General features: G+C 40.8%; 1 protein-coding gene across 9 annotated transcripts in view; it reads right to left on the bottom strand.

Moving 5' to 3' along the window:
• The window catches only part of sulf1 (sulfatase 1), an 82,856-nt gene that overhangs the window by 3,942 nt on the left and 56,293 nt on the right, over positions 1–22,621 (bottom strand). For 7 of the 9 annotated variants that reach the window (XM_041967809.1, XM_041967811.1, XM_041967808.1 and 4 more), the window contains 17 exons: positions 16,203–16,498; positions 15,532–15,771; positions 14,870–15,021; positions 11,356–11,525; positions 8,714–8,864; positions 8,450–8,625; positions 8,136–8,264; positions 7,535–7,591; positions 5,520–5,646; positions 3,833–4,046; positions 3,178–3,418; positions 2,981–3,077; positions 2,797–2,888; positions 2,564–2,635; positions 1,668–1,840; positions 1,325–1,467; positions 643–766 (listed from right to left, as the gene is read on the bottom strand). In XM_041967809.1, the coding sequence (XP_041823743.1) occupies positions 643–766; positions 1,325–1,467; positions 1,668–1,840; positions 2,564–2,635; positions 2,797–2,888; positions 2,981–3,077; positions 3,178–3,418; positions 3,833–4,046; positions 5,520–5,646; positions 7,535–7,591; positions 8,136–8,264; positions 8,450–8,625; positions 8,714–8,864; positions 11,356–11,525; positions 14,870–15,021; positions 15,532–15,771; positions 16,203–16,377 (2,533 nt within the window). In that variant the 5' untranslated portion in view covers positions 16,378–16,498. Of the gene's footprint in view, positions 1–642; positions 767–1,324; positions 1,468–1,667; positions 1,841–2,563; positions 2,636–2,796; positions 2,889–2,980; positions 3,078–3,177; positions 3,419–3,832; positions 4,047–5,519; positions 5,647–7,534; positions 7,592–8,135; positions 8,265–8,449; positions 8,626–8,713; positions 8,865–11,355; positions 11,526–14,869; positions 15,022–15,531; positions 15,772–16,202; positions 16,499–16,867; positions 16,888–22,621 lie in introns of those variants that run through there. The other 2 variants (XM_041967812.1, XM_041967814.1) reach the window with 2 other exon arrangements.

The raw sequence follows: 22,621 nt of genomic DNA, 5'->3' as shown, positions 1-22,621 counted from the left end.
GCTGATGAAAGCAGTGATGCATGACAGGCTCAAATAAAATAACGGCCTCAATTGCAATAATGACAGCATCCTCAAAATAATATCTTTAACACTCAGTGACTCACAAAGGGGAAGATGGCCAGGACGCACAACTGAAACATAGCTGTGTTTTTTTTGGTACAAAAATCTGTTTGCAATCGGGGGCTGAAAGAAAGGGCTTAAAGAGAGGTCAGTGTGTGTGTGTATGTCATTGTGCTTAAAGAAACAAAACAAAAATCAAGTACTGATAAAGGAAACAAATCTAAGTACAGATATTGTCACCTCCTCCTGAAGTTTTAGCATTTCACTGAATGGATCATCCCCCAAACACGTGCAGCATGCAGATATTTGGAAACACACACCACCCCAGACAGAAACAGACTCAAAGTAAAAGACTAATCAGGGTTATTATTAACAAATCATCCATGAGATTACGGCTTTATTTATTTATTTTTTTGCTTAAACCAATTCAGCTATTATTCATGCAAATCACTAACTCTTCTGTAAGATGAATCAGTTTCAGTCATTGGTTGACTAACAGCTATAAATATAACCCTGTATCAGTCCATGTCACCATAACCTCCAAGGATGTGTTTAAATCAGACTAGAAATGAGTGTTTTTACCTGTGTCCAAGCCTTTAGGACGAGGGTTACACTGCTTGTACCCTTGACAGCTCCTCATTTCCATGAGCTGAGCATGAAGTGTGTTTAGGACGTCCCGATCCACTGAGTACACTGCATTGGTCAGCTGTAAATTTAACACAATTACACACACATCATGACACTGCTCACACTTTCATCTAGTGCAAATAATTCCACTTTCCTAACTAATTAAAAACTTTACATATTCCAAATATCAGGATTTGCATTGCATTTAAAAGACTCTGGAAAACAGTGTGCTTAAAGTGTCATGGAAAAGTGCACCAACAAATACACAACTAATGGCATTCATCAGCTGCTTCCCAGTATGTTTAACTGTTCAAACAAGCTACTGTATATTCAAGGTGTTTACTACATCAGCACAGTTTTCCTTTAAAGCTATCATGTAATATCTGGCACAAAAAGGCTTTGTACAATTTCACCTAAGAGAAAATATAAAGCCTTCAATATGAAGCTAAATTCAACTGTCATGGTTGGAACACAAAAGCAGGATTTACTATAGATTTAAAGTTAAAAACCTTCAAAATGATTAAAAATGCCAGAGCACATGGATGCATTTTAGCCAATAAAAGTGGTTCTGGACAACAAAGCAGGAATACACGGTGAGAACACCCAGCTGAATGACTGTAGACAGCTCTTCACCCACCTGGTAGGGGTCACTGTTGAGATCAAAGTATTCCAGGAAGCCAGTAAAAAATTCGCAGAAGAGTGTGTTGTGTGTCTCGTTGATGGTTCTCAGACACCAGTAAGTGTTGTTGTTGGAACTGGTGCATGCACAGAATCCACCCACTAGAAAATAATTCACATTGTCATCATTGTCAGTCTGCATCTTCTCACACAGAAAAAAAGAGGTAGTTGTGGAACGAATTTAGCAGAGAACTGGAAATGATGCAAACAGTAGAAAAAAGGGGTTTCAAATAGTGACTGACACAGGAATGCTCTTATCTGCCATAATGGGGAATTGAGAGTTTTGAGTTAAATATACACACATGTCCAGAAGGGAGCAGTCTGCCAGTGGTCATTGTTATGGGTGAAGCAAGTGAGGCCTGGCAGGCTGCAGTCATCCCCCTTCCGTTGCCGCTTCTTCTCCTTTCTTTCCTTCTTCCTCCTACGGATCTCGTTGTACAACAGGGTCTTCCCATCCATTTCCTGTGTAGCCTCCCTGTCAGACAAAAACATGACAGAATTTCTCAAAGTGTGATGCAAACATGACATCAAGCCCTATCCTCCTCTGGTGCCAGTAACTGCAGTAATGGATAAACTAAGGGGGACTTCCAGAAAGCATCGCCCATGCCAGGATATGACAGCCTGTTTACTTTTATGTTTAAGCTCTTTCTATGTCCAGTTTTCTCTGGGATGACATTCCAGCCGACATCCCTTCTTCTTCTCTGTCTGAACTTGCAACAGTACAGCTCAAACCAGCTGCTTTGTATTGGCATAATCGGTTCCCAGTGTTTCCTGGTGCAAGTTGATCACTGTGTTTGAGAGGCTGACTGATTTCCCCTCTGTTGAATCATCCCATCTCTCCATGCAACTCAATCACTTCCAGGCACACACATAAAACAGATCCATGGCCAAACATCTGCTTTGTCATTTAAACCCCATTCAAGGACCAAATGTCAAATGAAAGTGTATAAATAACATGCTTGTTTCAGAAACCTGGATGTGTTAAAGGGTCACAAACATCAACGCATCTCACCACAAATACCCTTCATGGACTCATCTACATAGGAACTTATAACCTGGCATGCAGAGACCATGCAGATGTGGGGCAGCAGTTTCATACTCGTACAAATACAGTTAAACAGCACTTTATCTGTGTGCTCTAAGTCAGTTACAGATGTTATGATTGCACACGCAAAATCAAGGGGGAAAGGAAACTCACTTAAACGGGTGGAGTTGATCATTCCTGCTCTTCAATTTCTCTGCTTTGTTTCTGTGTCCTTTGCTAAAATAGCTGGTTTTATAAACAGAGAAAAAGACTAAGGACGTGGAAGGAAATTTGTTGTCCGTGCACTCTAACAGTGTTTCACATGAGGCCTAAAACAAACTACCAGTGACTTAATGTTTTTGTAGAAATATAAGCTTTATTTTTAAAGTGAAATGTCAGGGACTAACCTCTTCCCACAGTCACATTCATCTGGTCGAGTCCTTTTCAGGTGGCCTCGGACTTCTCGGAGGTTCTTGATTTTGTCTTGAAGTGCTTCGATCTAGAGAAGAAAAAATGTAAGCAATGCCACAAATGATCATTTACCACACATAAAAATGCAAGCATGAACGAGTAAATCAACTTCATGCTCACCTCCTGGTCCACAAAGCTTTTGTGATCTTTCCAGGCTTTGGAGGACTGGTAGATTTCTCTCTCACAGTGGACGCTGTCATTCATCAAGATGTAACATCTAAAAGCAATGAAACAAAAAACGAAAAGAACGAAAGTCATATCCTGTAATTCAGGCAACTAGATTAGGATCCATACTCTAACTAGAATGGATTTCTTACTTGTGGGTAACTTTCACAGAGTTGGGATATCCCACGGCATTGTTATCATCTGCCAGCATCTCCTCTGAACCATCATCAGATTCCCAGGCTGGATCCTCTGGGTTGTAGTGACGCTTTGAGATGACTCGGCGGCGAATGGCTGATTGGTCATCTGCTTGCAGGTCAATATCATAAATCTGACCCTCAAACTCCACAGACAGAGACCTGGCAGGCCGTGTGTGGACAAAACGAGGACGATAACCTGTTAGAAAACAAGAAACTTGAGTCAAGCTGCAGGAACCACAACAGCTGTCGAGTTGTAGATGTTCATACTAGAGCTGCATTTCATCGGAAGAACACTAGAGGGTATCAAACTATTTGAGAACATAATTCTGGCAGCATACAAAGTAACTCAGACTTATGTTTGTTTTTTACAGAAATCTGTATCTCTTTAGAGCACTAATAACCAATTTCAGAAAATTAAGCCCTGAACCTTAACAAACTTCTTTTCTCCAACTGGTCCTAGACAAATGACAAAATTCTAAGTAAATACAATGTGCATGAAAACAGAAGCAGTGTCAACTCAAGCTAAAATCTTGTAATAAAATGTCCCAAACATTACCAAGCAGTTCTGTATTATTTACATGACAGTGCATTTGTGCACAGGTACACTCACGCTGGCCAGCTGAAGACGAGAGCTGACGCTGGGCGCGGCGATCAGTCCTGGATGGTTTATACAGAGTCTCTTCACAGTCACAGGACTTCTCTCTGTTGTCGTAACTGCTGCGGGGCTTCAGGCTGCGAGCCCTCTTTCTGGAGCCTTCTTTCGAGCCACCTTTACATTTCTGTATCCTCCATTTCCCCGTGATCTCCTCCACACAGTGCCACCTCTGTCAGCGACAACCAAAGCAGAAATAAACAAGGAGATGAATATAGAATATTTTCTCAAAATCATTTTCTAAAGTAAGCATAAAAGCAATCAAAATGTAAATCATCTTATTATCTTTAAGAATGTCCCCCACAACTTTTAGTAAAATGAATGATTTCAGGTTTTAAGACAAAACTGTTTTAGAAATTCTTTAAGAAAAAAAATGTTGACAAATCAGGCAGATTTTGCCAATCAAGGGGGAAAAAAATCAAAATCAGCAAAAGAAATGAACCGAAACCACCACGTGAGACAAACTAGGCCTGTCTGGTGTCTGTAAAATAAAGAGGAAACTCCATGTCAAGCATGTCATCAACATAATTGTGTAAATACACTTAAACAGATCACATTCTTTGCATCTTTCTCAACATGCTTTCCACCAGGACAGGACAATTTTGTGGTAAATTTCTGTGAGTGCTGCTGCTGGTTAGTCCCTGTAGGACACAGAATAAGCACATCTAGAGTGTGGTGCAGATGACAAGGGCTAAGTGTGGGAACAAGGATCCAAATAGAGAAGAGCAAGGCAGATCAGGTTTCTTCTGGAGGAGCTTACAGGCATGGTGAAGCATTTATGTACTTATTAGACAAGATGCAAAAAAAACCAACAAATTATATATATATATATATATATATATATATATATATGTGTGTGTGTAGCAGCAGAAATTCATGAGAGACAAAGGAGAGGAGTGGTTTGCAAGAGTATGATTTGCTGCCAGAGTTACCACTGTTGCTTAAAAAGCCTACATAGCTTCCAGCAAATGTCATTTTACAGCCATCTGGGTTCGCAATTAAACGTTTACTCTGCAGGATCCTTCCTGGTTTTATTTTTGTTAGGCGCAGAAAGGATGATGAGGCCTGCTGAATCACGAGTGGCAAGCACAGCAAGCCACTCACACTGTCTTTCACCTCTACGATCAGTTTAAAAAAGGTGCATTACATACAGCTGAAATACTGCACAGACACTTTTGCATGCACACACTTGTGAGTTTTACCAAAATTGCTGTGTTGCTGTCTTTAATAAGTGATTGTTACATACACACAGTTATGTGGTCATAAAATGGATCTGGGCTGCATTAGTTAGACCCTTAGAGACTCTGCCTGTCATTTAACACTACCTGAAATTTGTAACAATTTGTATTACTCTGGCCTGTCTGTTACAAGGCCACATACTGTACCATCTGGCCGTTAGTCTGCCAGAAAATTAATGGCCATAGATGAAAGGAAAGTACCCAGAAATTAATGGTCTACGAAACAGCGCAAAAGAGACCCATTATAAACTGAGTGATGCACTTGTAAATGGCTGTTTTACTTGTGGTTCTGCAGAAATCTTCAACAGGCAGCATAGAGGTCACTTTGAAGTTATGTTCGTTATTGTTAGAAAATGTGTTTGCAGACAGAGGGTGTGCAATTTTGTGAAATGAGGGTTTTCGTTTACCTGTCCAGGCTGTTCACATGGGGTCTGGTATTCAGCTTGCTGGCAAGTTTCTCTGACCTTCTTGTATTTTGGAAGGTTGTTGGTGTGTTGAGTGCTCATGGACTCATCCTTCTTTCTCAGGATCTTTCTGCAAGACACAACATGTCAGACACAAGAGGTAGACTTATTTAAGGGGTCATTATACTGTTTACATAAGTTAACTTGCTTAGTTTTCACTCTTGTGGTTAACCCTGTAAGTTCGTTTTCTTGAACATGAAAAGATATGATATGTGTAGCTAAAGGTCACAGCATGGAGCTCAGCCCTACTAAGAACAGTTTGACATCAGCTTGCACCTCTCTCCACTACAGCCACCACAACAAGGATTGGCTCGGTTTCTGCTCTGGCAGTGCCAAGCCCCGTGGTCACTTCCTCTCTCCCAAACTCTGCCAACACATCTAAACTGCTCGTGAACCACCGACAGGATGACAAGGACAACGAGGCACAGAACAACTTGTCTCCAGCCATGTCCGATTCTTTGTAGCACTCCAAAGAAGAGGGCGGGAAAAAAAAAAAAAAACATTCACACACTGGCTTGGCTGTAGTCTCGACTTAAAGAGCCAACAGTTGTTGATGTCACTCCCTGACGATTGCATTACGTAAATGATGAGATTCTAGGACAACACTGCCAGTCCCAACTGCTGTCCAGCATTTCACAGCCTCTGAGGCAGTACTGTAAGGTCATGTGAGGGTATTAAATCACAGAGTGTATCACATGACCTGTGAGAGAACTGCACAGAAAACATATGTGTATGAGTAACAGCGTGAGGTCCAAGAAGGCTAATCTAAGCATTTAGCTACAAGTGTTTCAGCAGACAGTCTTTATAAACAGTTTGGAGTAACAGAGAAACAGCTTAAAACAGCTAAGGCCCTCACAGAGTAAAGGTCATATACTTTTATTGTTTCCATATAGAGCTGTACATACACTAGCACCGTACCAGCAGGAGACTGATCTGCATGCGTGGCAACAGAGCAAAACAGTTTCCCTCACACTCATGAATGTGTGTCTGCAGATGTAGATGCACTTGCTGGCAAATGAGCAAATTAATGGAGAGGAGATGGGATGCCTAAGCTAGCAATTTAGAAAAAATAAAAATAGAAATGACAGGAGAAATGCTGTAAGGATGTATGCGATATGTAATAAACAAGATCATCACCAGTGCTGCCTAGCTTTAACCAGAATTACTGTTGTCATTGTTCCCATTTCCTTTTATTTGTCATGGGCACTTGTCTATCATTGTCCCCAGTCACAGATCAGAGGTGTCCTCTTCTGCAACATATACCTCCCGGTAGAGGAGAAATTAAATAAAGAAATGACAGTGTTTGTAACAAAGGACTTGCTGTATCCATTTGTGTGCTCTGCAAAGAAAACAGGACTTTGCGAAACAAAGTGTTTCGAGAAGTTTGACTGCTGCATTCTTCACTAGAGCTGGTGACATGTCCTGCAAGTGGATTAAGTGTGAATTTTCCAGTCATTCCTCAGGTAACATCATCCTGAGCCTGGATACCCTTTGTTTATTTTGCATACGTCTACCTCGGCTAAGTTACCAAAATGTATATTCTTTCTGCAGGCTAAGTCCTGTTTAGGGATACAAAAATGTAGTCAATACTTGCAAGGCCCCTTGAGAAGACAAAGATTTGACTTGTTTTTCCAGTAAATGACCTGGTTAAACATGTGTCAGCACCCCCAGAGTGAACAGTCATAATTTGACAGCCGTTTATAGCTTTACCAAACAACTAAGAACACTTCAATCTCCTCCACCATCACTGCCTTCCAAGACGACTGCGGTCAGGAAATGTCTCTCAGATAACAAATAGCTGGGAGAAGCAGCTGTGTTGCTTGAATAGGGATCATGTGCTGAACCTTGCACATTTCGGGTTCATTTGAAAGTTCTGTCAGGATTATATGATACACAATGCCCTGCAATGATGAGGATGTGCCTGTGGTGTGGATGGGGAATAAAGAACCCCAGCTTACCCTCGCTCCACCAGGAATGTGTCTCTCCAGACTTTGGGTTTCCGGTTGGGTTTGAATCTGGGAAAACAAAAATGGACCAAGTTTATAGAATTCAGATGGTCTATCCGCTCTCCAGCGTGTCAGGTACAAAGCTAGCCAAGATTATGGTACTTGATCACAGTAAGCTCAAAACTTTGTGGGTTCAAGGGAATGGTGTAAAGGCTCTTGAGTATTAAACAGATTATCCCAATTTTTTCTGCTTCTCTGAAAGTGTTTTTTGTGCAGATATATCAACAATGGATGCTTTTTAAAGGGTAGCTGTTTGCATTTACATTTAAAACTGTTAGTTTAGTGGGTTTTGTGAAGAAACACATGATCCAGCTTGCAAACAAATTCTGCAGCAGGCTTATGAGGGACCTCAGCAACTTACAGCCAAGAAAAAAAAAATCTTTCAAACTGCCCTTAACTCACTCGGTGCACAGCTAGAGCAAAGCAATTATTAACACTATGGAAATTTGCATTAGCTCGGCAATGGCCAATAAAGAGAAATGTTGCATATAACATGTACACTGTACAATTATTGTTCAAATTATCAATTACAGCATGATAGATCCACACAAACCTGTTGCCAGTTCGTTCTTGTTCCAGAAGCTTAAGGATGGACTTTCCATCCATGTCTGGGGGTGTGTCCAGTCCAGCAATGTGGAGGATTGTGGGAGCTAAGTCAATATTCAGCACCAGATGAGGGTTTCTGAAGAAGTACACAGAGTTAACTAAATCTTGTGTAGCAACATAAAAAAGAAAGAACCACAAAAAACAAAATGATTGGAGAAAGAAAACAGTGAGAACATGAGTGGTGAGGAACAGCACATTCTTTAACTTTTGCAATGTAGAAACAATGTAACTCATAAAATGATGACCTCAGTTGTTACTCACACTGCTCCAGGCTCCACATTTGGTCCTCTTAGGAAGAATGGCACACGGATATCAAAATCATAAGGCATTGATTTCCCCTTGACTAACCCAAACTGGCCAATGTGGTAGCCATGGTCTGCTGTATAGATGACATAAGTGTTGTCTAGCTCTCCAGTTCGCTTTAGCATATCGTAAACCTGCACAAGTAAGCAACAATGAGAAGTGCATCGTTGACTACACAAATATAGATACAGCAACTTGAAGTCTATTAGTGTATATGCTTACCCTCTGCACAGAGTCATCCACAGACATGAGTGTCTGCAGCCTTTTCCGATGAAGGAAGTTTGTGAACTCCATGTGGATTGGTTTCATTGGGCCTGTGTACTGCATGATCCAATGTTTGTCCATATTTGGAGCATAGTTGTAACTAGGGGTACTAACAAGACACACAAAAAGGAGACATTTGCAAAAAGTGCTGTATTTGTTTAATAGATTATACATATATATATATATATATACTAGGTACATGATAATCTAACATAGAAGTATGACAATTTGTGTACATATGAGTTATCCGAGCACATACTAGATGCTAAAAAAACACCTGTCTGCTACTTTTCACAAACTGCTGCACAGCAACAGGTGCTACAGTTGACACACATCAATAATCACTCTGTTTGTTGATGGAAATGTCTTAATACTCCACAAGCCAGCACCTTTCGCTGTTTTTCCACACCCCTCTCCGACCATCTCTCTTCTCACACAGAGACGAGAGTCTCCTCGCTCAACTGCGCTCTTGGCACAGACAAGTCACTTGAGGGTTGGCACATGCTTATGAAAATAATAGGCTCCAAAGTCAAGTTTGCAACAACCTCTGGACCAAAAACTCAATAAGTCAAGGCCATTTGAAATGGGAGAATAGCAAGAGAGCATAAACGGCAGGAAGGTAGGGAGAAGCAGTCTTATTTGTGGAAAAATAATCATAAAGCTGTTCACCTGTCTAAGGTATTAGTTGTAAAAAGGCAGGATAGAGAATACTGAGGATTTTGTGCCTTTAAGGTCTCTGGGATTAAAAGAAAAATAGTTAAAAAAAAACCCAAAAAAACAAAAAACAGAATCTTGTCAACATAGCATTGGAGTCATCTCCTCTCTGTTACAGCAAGTTACTCATAATACAAGCTACTAAGAATGAATAGGTTTCACCTGTGTATAAGTAACCCAGAGTATCAAAACTTTGATACTTAATGAAGAACTGCTATAAGAGCTGCTTTGCTCTCACTCACTGAGCTGCTTTCTGTCCTCATCTCCTCAGGCTTGCTTTGTGAAAAGGTGAACTGTTCACCCACTTAGCAGGCGGTCTAATAAGCCCCACAAAGAGACCTGTTTCTGGGCAATGGGCCACCAAGGTATGGGGCCCTGAGCACCACGAAACCAGGAATGCAGAGGTCAGTGGAATGAAGCCAGTCCATAGGAGAGGTCACACCTGCCACCTGTCACATATAGGTCTGGGTTTTTTGGTATCAGGACTGGATTACAGCAGCACTGCTCACCCCAGAACGCCTTCTCTTGATTTTAGTACAGACGCCTCCCATGTGAGGATTACTGGCTTTCTCTGAAACAATTTGTTTGACTTGGGACTAGAATTACTTCAATTACTCTCTGCTATTAAGAGACATGCAATTGAGCAACCACATCAAATCTATACTATTTAAAACAGATCACAGCTTTACTTACATCTAAGGAACTGGGCAAAAACACCTTCAGCGAGGAATCTTAATGACATCAACATCAAGCCCTCCCCTGTTATTGTTGCTGTCAAAAGTACAGACGCTCGCTTGATTTATGAGGCTCCTCCTCCTATACTGCCACATAGGCTTTTCCCACCCCTGAGTGCAAAACATGTTAGTTTTATGGAGAATCTACAACACATATAGAGCAGAAATATCAAGTAGTAATAGTCTAGACAAACTGGAAGAGTGTCAAACAATAACTGTCTGCATGAGAGGATTTCTAACATCTGGTAATGAAAGAAAAGCAAGCAAACACCAAAACAACAACCCACCCGTGCCAATATCCCACCACATATCACGCACACACTGCACCTACACACAGTCACTGGGGCAACCGTTGTAGTCACAGTGGGCCCCAGTTTCACCCCCGTTACTCTGAGGCTCCAGCTAAAAATAAATTAATAATGTCACAAAGGGTGTTCCTAAGCACACAATGCATTCCTTACGTCCCAGGAGCCATAGGGAGAAACTACTGATTGATATGGACAGGGTCAGGAAGTCCTTTGTGAATTAAAAGGTACAGGAGGAAGAGTTGAGCAAAGTAAGCTGGGATGAGAAAACTTAATCTGCATGGAGAGATAAATGATCGATTGAGAGGTAGGATAATTTAAAAAAAATTGGGAGGGGTGGGAAGTGACAGGAAGGCACACTGAAAGCACTTAATTTCACTTCTAAGCTGAAATCCAATTGAGTGGTACATCACTGAAGCCTGTTGGAGGCCTTGCCATGAGGTGGTTGGGCGCAGTCCCAATGGGACGACCCAGAGTCAGTCGCAGAGCCGCCTCAGCTGAAAGAGATAAGACTTGTGGGAGGCCACTGCTGGCTTGGCATCAGTACTGGGTTATGTCAAAAAGCCAACCCTGATCTGCTCCATGGTATGTAGCCCTGCTATTCTAGGATGATAAATCATTTTGATTTCACACTTGCAATGTCATCAGCCCATTACAACTTCTAAACAACCATCATCTCTGGGGATAGGGGGGCATGCCCACTGTCACTACGTTAGGGGCACTTATTGATAAAAATTCACTTGGGCATCAAAATCTGAAATAAAATACGGAACCTAAAAATTTCTTCACAGGGACAGAAGTGTCTATGTTTAAGCATCTACCATGCAGAGAGCGTGTGTATACTTACATGTGCTGTGAAGCATTTGGGAAGAGCTCTGCATACTGCGGGGCTGAGTCTTCTGGGCCATGAGGAGCTGCATGGCTGATGACCATCAACACAGGACGGTGAGGGTACAATTTCTTGGAATTCAGGAAAAAGTTGATGCTGTCGTTGGTGATTAGATCAGTAAAATAATCCTTTTGAAAAAAGAGAGAGAGAGAAACAAATATCCTCATTAAGCACTGTAAGGCTAAAACCCACATCTGGAGACATCTGAAAAAAAGGTGAAATTAAAGGGAAAATGCTAAACAGCAAAAGCTTTGATAGAACTCGTTTGCAGTCCAATCACAGTGCCATGTTGCTTTACCTCGTCCAGTCATTTTCAAATAAATTAAGAGGAGCCAGCAGGGATATGAAATGGGGGCATTGAGTACACTACAGTACCAATCTGTCGAGTCAACAGCTGGCAGCCTGCCGGTGTGTGTGTAAATGAGTGTGTGTTGAGTCTCCGTGTGCATGTGTATACAGTACATGGACTGTTGCCCCATCAGTGAATCTCTGCACTATTGAATGTGACACCACTTGATGGTGAGGGAAGCTTGGCGCTTTCAAATGGTATGTTGTTATGACAGCTCCCTCCCTCTATACCTCTGTGAGCTATTCATTCTGTTTCTGCTACTTCCATTTCACTTTAATAATAACGAAGCGCACAATTGAGGACAACATTTAAAAACATACACGCCTTAGGCAAAGCTGGAGTGAATCATGAAAATTCCTTACAATTCTGAGTGCTCTGGTAAAATTTAGTGTCTTGGGCAAAGAAAGGACAAGTGAATGAATGGAACTAGAGTGTTGAGAGCTTAAGCTCAGGAAACGTGCATTGTCTCTCTCTTACACACACACACACACACACACACCTCAATGGTGTGGCATTTTATCCAAACCTTTATTCCAGTCAAGGTGGAGTCTATTTTTATTTTTCAGCTGCAAAGTAGGTAACACCCTGTACTAAAGTCCACATTTGCTAAGTTTCCAAAAGTATATTAAGAATTCTACCTGCTATGTTGGCATATTTGTGTTGCCTGGCATACAATAAATGGAAGGAGTGCCAGGCTGAGAATGAAAGGGTAAAGGGTGATTTCCCTGAAATGTCAGAAGTGGGTTTGGCTGATTTATCTCGTCTCTATTAATAGTTGGTTTTTCTCTTTTTTTGGGGGGGGGGGGGGGTTCTTTTATAGTCAGAGTAGATTTAATGGCTTGGCAGTTGCACATGCTCATGGAGGCTCTTGATTATCTACACATGGGCAAAGAACACGTCGCAAACTTTGATAATGCCAGCTCCTAAAATCTAAGCCGCCGGTGCCAAGGGCTCGAGTAGGTCAAAAGGAAGCAACAGTGTCATGAAGAACGCTTGGCTGGCAACTATGAAATATTCAGGGAGGTGATGAATATCACTTTTCTCCATTTGGTGCCGTGTAGTCATTTGCCACACACATAATAGTAAATAGTTGAAATTGTAATTTGTGATTTTCACACTTTTGATTTTATAAAAAAAAATTTGGGTCATCAGTGCAGCAGGGTGTAATAGTGTTGAATTTATCAGTTTTCTACATGAGGAATAATGAGGAAGAATTTGGTTTTAAGCCTAATGACATCAATATATCACATCTGGCTTGTTAACTGACCTGTTTTATGGTGTTGCATTAGTGTCATGGAATTTGAAATAAATAAAAGAGCATTAAGGTTTAAAACTAAACCTTTCAGAAAGGCATTTGACTCAAACTTTAACTTAAATGAACTCATCTTACAGATGGAAAATCAGATGGGATTTAATTAAATTAAGTTACACACAGAAACTTGATGTGCCAGCTGCAAAGTTCAGCACGGAATACCCTGAACGCCTCTCCCTCTGAGTGAGTCTAGAAAAGAGCTGTGGTCCTCTCAATAGTGGCAGGTGGGTTTTAGTTGTAAATAGCAAACAATGTATCCATTTGGTATTTTAAACCACAATCTGCTGACCAAGTCCGTGCCACATAAATACCCTGGCCTCAGCTTGTGGGTTATTTTTACACCTCGGTCCAAGTTGGCAGACGAGCTACAGTCCAAACATTTGTTTGCCCATCTTTTTGGCCAGACCTCTGCATTGATTTGTGTATACAGGGCTGCACAACCTAGGAAGATATTGGCAATGAGCCCTGAAAACAAACTGACAGCTCTTACAAAAACATTTGAGCAAGATTGATGACCGATGCAGCCCAGCACAACAGCAGGCAGCTGACTGGACGGCTAAAACACAGTGTTTGTCTCCAGAGGCAGAAATTGTCAAGTTATATTCCCTTTCCTTTTTTTATTGTTGCATTATAGCAAAAATTTGCCAAACTGCACATAGATGAGGGATTTGGGTTGTCCCAAATATGCCAGTAAAAGTCTCCAACTGATCCAAAATGCTGCAGCATAGGGTTCTGACAAGAACTAGCAGAAGAGATTGTGTTAAATCTAGTATATCTAGTACAGAATTTAAAATTCTGCTTGCATCAAATGGGAGTCAAATGGGAGACAGAGCTTTGGCTATAAGGCCCCCCTCTCATATAACCAGCTCACAGTTTGGATTTTTGGAGGCAGGCACCCTCTCTGCCTTTAAGCTTAGGCTTAAAACATTCCTTTTTGGTAAATTATCGTCAGCCATCCCCTAGTTATGCTGCCATTGGCTTAGACTGCTGATGATCGATGTCCCATGATGCACTGAGCACTTTCTTCCCTTTTCATCTGTCTGCTCTTTATTTTTAGTGTATAAATTTATGACAGTATCATCATCAACTTGTATTTGTCTTCTCTCTTTTTCAGCAAGTCTCCCTGGCTAAACGTTGTGGTACCTGTTGATCCCTCTTTCATGTCCTCTCTACTGCAACTGATGGCTGCCCTCCCTGAGCCAGGTTCTGCCGGAAGTTTTCCTTCCTGTTAAAAGAGAGTTTTTTCCCCTTTCCTCCATTGTTGCTAGCCACCTCGTGCATGCTCAGGATGGGGGATTGAATCGAAGTCAAGATTCAATGCAATCCAATGGTTTGCTTAGCTAGGTTATTATTTTTATTTAATTGGACTGTATGATTATTGATTGGATTCACTCGAATCGGCTTGAACTGGTTATGTCTGTAAAGTGCCCTGAGATTATTTTGTGCTGAAGTGGTGCTATACAAATAAAAATTGAATTAAATTGAAAACACAGACACTGTGAGAGACAACAACAACCACAGGGTGATACTTACCTCAACTGACTTTGGTTTTTCATAAAGATGCAGAAATTTTCCACTGTCTAAATAATAAAGGGATGTTGCAGAAAGAGGAGACGCCACCTCATCTCAGCTCATTCCCTTTAATTCTCATGGCAGAATTCCTGCCAGCCTGAATCACAACATGGTGATAAGTGAAGAAAGCTTCGCTGTGTGTTTTTATAAGTACGTGGAACCTGCAATTTGTTAGACCGTGTCTTTATAATAAGCAATAAAAGGAAAACAAATCAGTGAGAAATCACGAGAGCGCATACCTTGGCATAGTCAGCACCATGTTTCTCCTTGTAACCATTCCGACAGACAGTGTAATTATAGAAGCGGGAATTTTTTATCAATCCGACCCATTCACGCCACCCAGGTGGGATGTAGCTGCCATTGTACTCATTGAGGTACTTGCCAAAGAAGGCTGCAGAGGAGAGAGAAAGGAGGGATAAATTAAACATGTAGTCTTGGACCTTTAATTTTCCGTCTCTCTTTAGGGCTGTGACTTTATCTGTGTCCATGTTTGTGATGCTCAGTCTCTTTTGTCAGATAGGTTGGGCAGGAAACAAGTCTGTCTAATTGTAGAGTACTGGATAAACCTGAACACCTCAGGGTGTGCTACATTCCACAGGACCCCACTGAGCTGCCCAGTTTAATTCCAACACATAATTTCCACATAGATGAGACATAATAGCAGCCTTGTATAGGGTCAGGCTGAGTTGTGGAGATGTGCCAAGTTTACACTTTGCATTGACATGCAAATGTAGAATTTAAATACAATGTAAAATATCTTAATAAGCTAAAGGGTTCCAAATACAGGTAAATTATATAAATACTATGTAAACATCTACAGCGCTCTGAAGTTTAAACAGTTTTAATAGTGATTAGTGTGCATTAGCTCAAAATGTGTGTGTTCATGCATATCTTCATCTACCTGTTCTATAGCCAGTGTTGTTGAGGTAGACGGCAAAGGAACGTGGCTCATGTTGCGCTTGCCAGGATGGGGAGGAGCAGTTCTCATTGTTGGTGTAGGTGTTGTGGTTGTGGACATATTTGCCAGTTAACATGGAGGACCGTGACGGGCAGCACATAGGCGTGGTCACAAAGGCGTTGGTGAAAGTCATGCCACCATCTTCCATTATCTTACGAGTTTTATTCATCACCTGTAGAGAACCTGGAGGATGAAGCAAGATCATCAGTGCTTTACAGTAAATTAAAAGATTTTTTCATGTTGTTAAACTGGCTGTACAAACATAGACACTCATTACATAATAGCTTTTCTAAACAAAAAAGAAAAAAAATCCCTTATTTCCATGAGTACAAAGGGAATTCAGTCCATTTGTATTACTTTAAAACCCCATCTGATTCAATTTCCTCAGAGGAAAACTAATTACAATGCAGCAGTTAAAAAGACCAGATGGCTACTCAGGTCTGGTTTATTGCCTGTGTTTAATATTTAATGTACAGAAAGACAAATTAATCCTGACTCAAGCAGCCACAAAGACAAACTTATTATGATTAAATAGGAAAAGAGTTTTAAAAAACTGGGCTAAATAAAAAGATGAAAGATAATTCTAGGAGAAGCAGGAAGGTTGTCAGCCTCACCCAATTCAACATCCTGGTCGTCAGTCATGATAAGGATGATGTTGGGTCGGATGTTCCTGCGGTCCCTCGCGACGCGACCCTTGTGGCCCTGAGCCCTGGTGGTGGTGAAGGCCCAGCTGCCTGGAGTCCAATCCAGAAACAGCAGGGCCAACCAGCACAGCCAGTGAATCAGCATGGTGCCCTCCACAACAGGCCACAGGATGGATTGATGGGAGGATTACTGGAGAGATGGGAGGGAGAAGAGGACCAGCCAGGCCACTCACTCACACCCGTGCAGCTCTCGCAGCCTTGGTTGACTAAGGGGAGACAGGAGGAAAAAACAGATGGAAACATTACAACAAGAAATTAAAACATGACAAAGTGGCCAATGAACAAGTTATAGATGAGAGACTGTATGTAGGAAGATGTAAATACATTTACTTTAGATAAACAGAGAATCTGGTCACAAAGCTTCAAACAACACTTTACAAGGAAGCCAAGAAAGATTTTTCTGAGAGTTAGCTTTAGATGGTTCACTAAAGAAAACTTACTGAACAGTCCCAACATATTTTGCATCAATAACCCCAATAATACAGAAAACTCAATGATCATGTCCCTAACTTCAAGAAGAAAAAGAAAAGAGTAGCACAAACTGATCAAAGCAAGTGAAGATGAACAAAGCTCACCTCAGAATCCCATAAATTTCTCTTTTCTGGTGTTTCTTCCCAATATCCTTGAACTTTCTCCTGTGTTTTTCACCGTTTTCTTCTTAACACACATTCACACACGGAACCTCTCCATCACCACTGCAGAGCTGTTGTTCAGCTAACTGCACTGAGATTACACCATTGGCTGGCTGCACTCAAACACCCACAGCTGCTCTCCTGTGGGAGCCAATCATGGCCCACCTTCCAAACGTCACTCAAAAGTCACCCCCCGCCAGTGAGTTGAGCGTGACAGAGTGCTTTTTGGGAAGGGGGGTTCAGGCACTGGAGGTGGAGAGGGGGTTCCGCCACATTAACCCCGGTGCCACTGTCACCAATCACAGATTACCACTGAGTCATCACAATACTTTGAAACCTCATTCTCACAAACTCATGATTGATCATGAAAAAACCCTACACATCCTAAATTCAGCAACTTTATAGCAAACCTTTTTGCATTTAGCCACACAGAGGGAATAATTAAAAATTCCAAAAGATTCTCTATTATCCCATTGCGTCATTAAAGAAGGTAAACATCAAATAAAAATGCACACATATCATTTAACAGGCAACTTTCAGCTTCAATAACACATCTATGACAGTGGCTTCTGGCTGTGAAATGAGCAATGATGCTGTGATGATGAGAACTCCATCACTGCTTGATAAAAGTGGCGTATGGACAGCAGTCCCACTGAGTGGCACCATACTGCTCCCTATTCTGAGTTAATGGCCTGAAAACAAATGGCAGGTCTGTGACACATGGGCCTAGCCAAAGCCCACCGGATGGCTCTGTCCTTATCCTCATTTCCACAAAGCAGATCCAAATCAACAAACAGTCACAACTCTAAACCAACAAAGATTAAAACTTACGGTGAATAATGGGATACAATGTGAAGAAATACATGGAGGTTGAAACGGCAATTGTTTATATCTCTAAAGCTGTGGTTTGATCCATAGTAGCTTTAATCTCGCTACAGGATTATATTCTGTAGCAAACAAGCGTTATGCAGGTTGATAGAAAAACATCATGCAAAAACCTTCTGAATAATCAGCCAAACACATGATCCTCTATCATTATGTTTTAGTTCAAATAGAATTGCCTGCATCCGTAATTCAATACACCCACACTGAAGCATCAAACAGATGGCTCTCCATAAGACTTTATCCTCGGCATCTCCTCGCTATCTATTATCCTCTCAAAAACATTGGGAAATATGTGAAATGAGTTTTATAAATCATCTAGATCTCATATAGTTTATTTTTTGCATCACCAGTAAAATGTTATGTGCTAACCTGAATTACAGAGATTTAGAGCAATAAGGTCTGTCCTTGTTCAGATGAGCAGTGACTGAGCAAGCCAGTCAGTCTAGTCATCGTGTCAGCCCTGTGCAAACACTGGCCTTTTCTTGGACAAACACTCCTCCAGTGCAGGGTGGTGGAGTGCACCGAACTTTGTAGAGTGGTTTATGTTTAGTGTGTAATGCACTGCAAACATATGGTAGCACGCAGAAAATCAAAACACACACACATGTGCCTTTCTCCCACAAAAACACAACATCTTACCATGAGGGCCCAAGTCCTCTTGAGAAAACTCAAAAGCTTTCCAGGAACAATAGACTCAACCTATATCTAGGCTAAACTCAAGGTTCCATTTCTGTCTGTATGCGGCGCTCGACCTGAAATCAGCCATAAGCCAGTCGGCCAGCGAGTGTAATGTTAGCACCCAGTGCAAATTCAATTTTACATGCCAATGATTCCAAGCAATAGCCTCTTCATGCGACCCAGAGAAAACAGACAAGAAGGTTCATTGTGGTGTCTGATTCAAACCTTGTGGTGCCGATGTGGTTAGCTACAGTGGAATCAATAGCTATACTGTCTAAGAGGACTGAGATTGCAGGGCTAATTAAGTGCAACACAGAACAATCACTAAGATGAGGGCCATAGATGTAGAGGCGCAATGACCCCATTCCCTTTCCTTTCTTTGAGCTAACTTGTCCCAACTCAGTTTCACCTAATCATTTTTCCTCACCAGGTCAAATGAAGTTTGCTTTTAAGCAAAAGAATTTCTAGCAGCTCTTAATGTTGGATAATTTGACAGTCATCCATCTTAGTTAGTCCTGCCATCAGAGCAAAGCAAGTATTCATTTAGATCACACCCTTCAACCCTGACTTTCTCTAGAAGGTGGTAGAGCCAGCTGAGTGATGAGATCAGTGCAAGGAGTTGCACAAATATTGGTTTCTGAGATTTACAAATCATTAAATGTTTTTTTTCCCTAATGATATTCAAACCATTTTTTTTATTATTTAAATTCTTTTGAATTTTGCATTGAATATGTATATCACGAACTAATGCATAACTGGGAGTATTTAATTGTCAAGAAACACCTAATTTTTGTTGCTTGTCTAGATTAAATGTGAAGAATTGACTGAACCTATGAGTCCCCCTATGGTCACTAATAAGTATTTTGTTTTGTACGCATGCTTAGTAAAGTGTTAGCTAGACTTTTAACTTCCAGCAAAGTTGGGTATAACAGGCTCAGGAACACAAGTGGAGATTATAAAATCTGTACATTATTATGCAGCTGGCTTCTGGATCTCTTTTCTGTCACGGCTACAGCCTCCAACCTCCTGGCAGACTCTGAATTTAAGTGCATCTCACTAATTTGAAGAACCTCCATTGAAAAAGTCTAAATAATGTTTCATGTCATTTCAATGAACTCCTCATTTCTATTGAGTCATTTATTTATACCATTTAGAGTGATACAAGTATAACAGGTGTCTTCTATACATCTGTGAAGCAGACAAGAGGTCTTTATTCCTGGAGAGAACCAGAAGACTAGGGAGCACATTGTTTCTGCTTCCTCATCGTTTTGAAGGATTAGCGCTAATGACCTTTTAAATGAGCCTGTACTTTACTCATCATGGGTAAGCTGATGGAAGAATATTGGGGATAAATGGGAAGACCGTAAAATGCCCAGGGGTTCAAAGGAATGAAACAAAAAGGCTACTATGGAGTTTTCAGACAAACAGCTGCCAGATACATAAATCTGCAATTTTCAGATTATTGGCCATCAACACAAGGGGCTTTTAACACACCTCACCACCCTACTAATCCTTACTTTCATCATAGCAACATATTTTTTTTCCGAACTTAACTTGTGGAAAACAGCTCTCTTGCTTATTTTGCTAGGAAACATGGAGCTTTGCTCGGTAATTTGGTGTGGCTATGCAGACAGTTGTACTTGGTGCACTGAGAGAAGCCCAACATAACAGAGCTGTTGCTTTTGTAACCATGCAGGGCAGCGGTTCTTGGCTGGTTGGCAGTTGTGCCCTCCAGTAGGGGCCTCAAACCACACACTGCACCCTGACCCTCTTTGACCCATAGCGGTGATATGGCTTTGATGGTGGCTTGTTTAACCTAACCTCAGCAACCTGAGGCAACCCACACATAGAGGTAAAGAGGGGAAAGTGAGGAAAAATGAATGGAAGGGGCTCAATACAGAAGAATTAAAGCAGCAAGTCTTTAAGGTCTGGCTGATCTGCATTTTTATTTCAGAAATGGCAAATAGGTTGGATCTGGCTCAAGTTCGGCTCAGTCAGCAATGGCAGTCTATACATTTAATCAGTTGTCATTGAAAAACAGCAGAAGAAACATAAAAGAGCTGTTATGTTAAAAAAAAACAAAAAATCAACAGAAAAAAATACAGTGAATTACTGCTGTGAGTCCACACAGCCTTTACAGCCACATGTTTGTCCACCAAAGTATAATATGTCTGCGTGCAGAACAGGATCCTGTTCAAGTTATCATGGAGAGTTTGGAGGTGAGGGGGTTCACATTCCCAAAACAAGATGCAAGAAACACAAACCAGATGCTCCTCTAAAGTAAATCAGTCATTCATAAAAGCTTGCTATTAAGGACAATGGCTAATTAAAAGCACGTCAATTCCTTCTCCTTCTAATCTCTTTTTTCCAGTCTTTCAATGGCAAAAAGAAAGGATTTAACTTCTAGTGGCATAGTTTGAATTCTGTGAACATTCGCTGTCATGTCATCTGTAGACCTGACAAACATCGTAAAGGAGATAAAGCTGAAAAACAACTATTTCATTTTTTGCCTCAGACCCAGAGCCTGCCCATAGCATAATCAAGCAGCTGCTTGGGTCCCCCACACTACCAGAGGACCCCCAAGTACACTTGAAATGTCAAGATATCTAGATTTCTTCTTTTTTTTTCTTTTTCTTCGTCAAAAAAGAAATATAAAGTTTTAGAATTTAAATAAAAATGGTAATACACACAAAAACTATGTTTTAGACTGTTTTTATCATGGTTGCATGCCATATAATACTAGTTTAATCAATTCCTGTTGCAGGCTACTGCCTCTATCAAACAGTGCATGGGCATAATTTTCTGCACCATTGAGCGCTCTAGAATCAGAGGTTCACTTCCAAATGAAGTGGAAGATTGCAGGTTTTGCACTTAATAGGCTGGTTAACTTTTTTACTCTAAATGCCTTGTCTGCTGATGCTTTCTCTAACTTTCAAATACAAGTTCAATGTACCACACTCATATCACTCTTAATATTAAAAGTGTAAATTGATACCAGACCATTTTTCTGAATTCGCTACCCCACTAAGGTTAAAAAAACGATACTGGTATGATGTTACCCAACTACAATGAATGCAAATGAATGGGTTTGTTACATTTAAAGTGTATGAAATCATCAAGCACCAGTAATAATTAGGACCAATAGTGCATTAGTGCTCAGGGGTCCCCAAAATCAAATTCTGCTTTGGGTCCCATAAAAGCTCTGGGCCATGATTTAAAAATGCGTGGCCCAGAGTTTTTTTTCTCCTCTATCCATGTCACCAAATGTTTTCAGTGCTAAATGAATTAGCTAATGCAAATTTTTCTCAACTGGTTGAATTCATGAAAGTGATGAGTTTCCTTCTAGAAACACTGAGCTATGGTAGCTACATGAATGAAAAAGGTCTGCCAGAAATGCAATAAGAATTTACAGGTACACTTGTGAATGATATTGACAAAGCTATGCTAAAAGTCCAGTTTTTCTTAATAATGGATGAATCCAAGCAACACCAAGTAACTCATTAAGATACGCTGATGATAATCAGATTAAAACAAAACTGTTAAGGAACTCCTAAAATCACATAAACATGGATTCAGCACAATGGAGGATTAAAAACAATCAAGAATTTCACTGAATAATAAAAACCTCACCAGTCTTATACACATTTCAGAGCTTGACCCTCCCCAAGATAAGTTTGATTTTACTGCAACTCTTGTCAAATGGAAAGAGAGGATACAATAGAGCATGGAGGGAAATGACTTATTACACTGATGCAGCTAAAAGAGTCAACAATCTACAGCAATGAATATAGTTTTATATCTAGTTGGTAAAGACTGAAATGTGAGCAGATTAAGAGCGTGGAGATGAGGCAAGAAAGCTATCTAAAATGAAAACTAATAATAGAGAAAAAGATGACAAATGGAAGCTGCATATTAATCTGAGGTACAAGGTGGACACTGCAAGACTTGTAGTTAAGCTCAGTAGTAATATCTCCAGTATAAATCCCTCATTTGTGAAGCATTTAGGGGGGAATTCCACCCCGTTTTGAAAAATGAATTTCAGGCCCTGTTAAATTAATATTGAAGTTTGTCCAAATATTTCTGTAATCCGAGGGAATTCAGTTGGTCTGCTGCCATGATGGCTGACGAGGGCAT

Source organism: Melanotaenia boesemani, chromosome 18, assembly GCF_017639745.1.
Source record: "Melanotaenia boesemani isolate fMelBoe1 chromosome 18, fMelBoe1.pri, whole genome shotgun sequence".
NCBI lineage: Eukaryota > Metazoa > Chordata > Actinopteri > Atheriniformes > Melanotaeniidae > Melanotaenia > Melanotaenia boesemani.
Note: the sequence above shows the minus strand (reverse complement) of the source record. Positions and strands in the feature narration are given on the sequence as shown.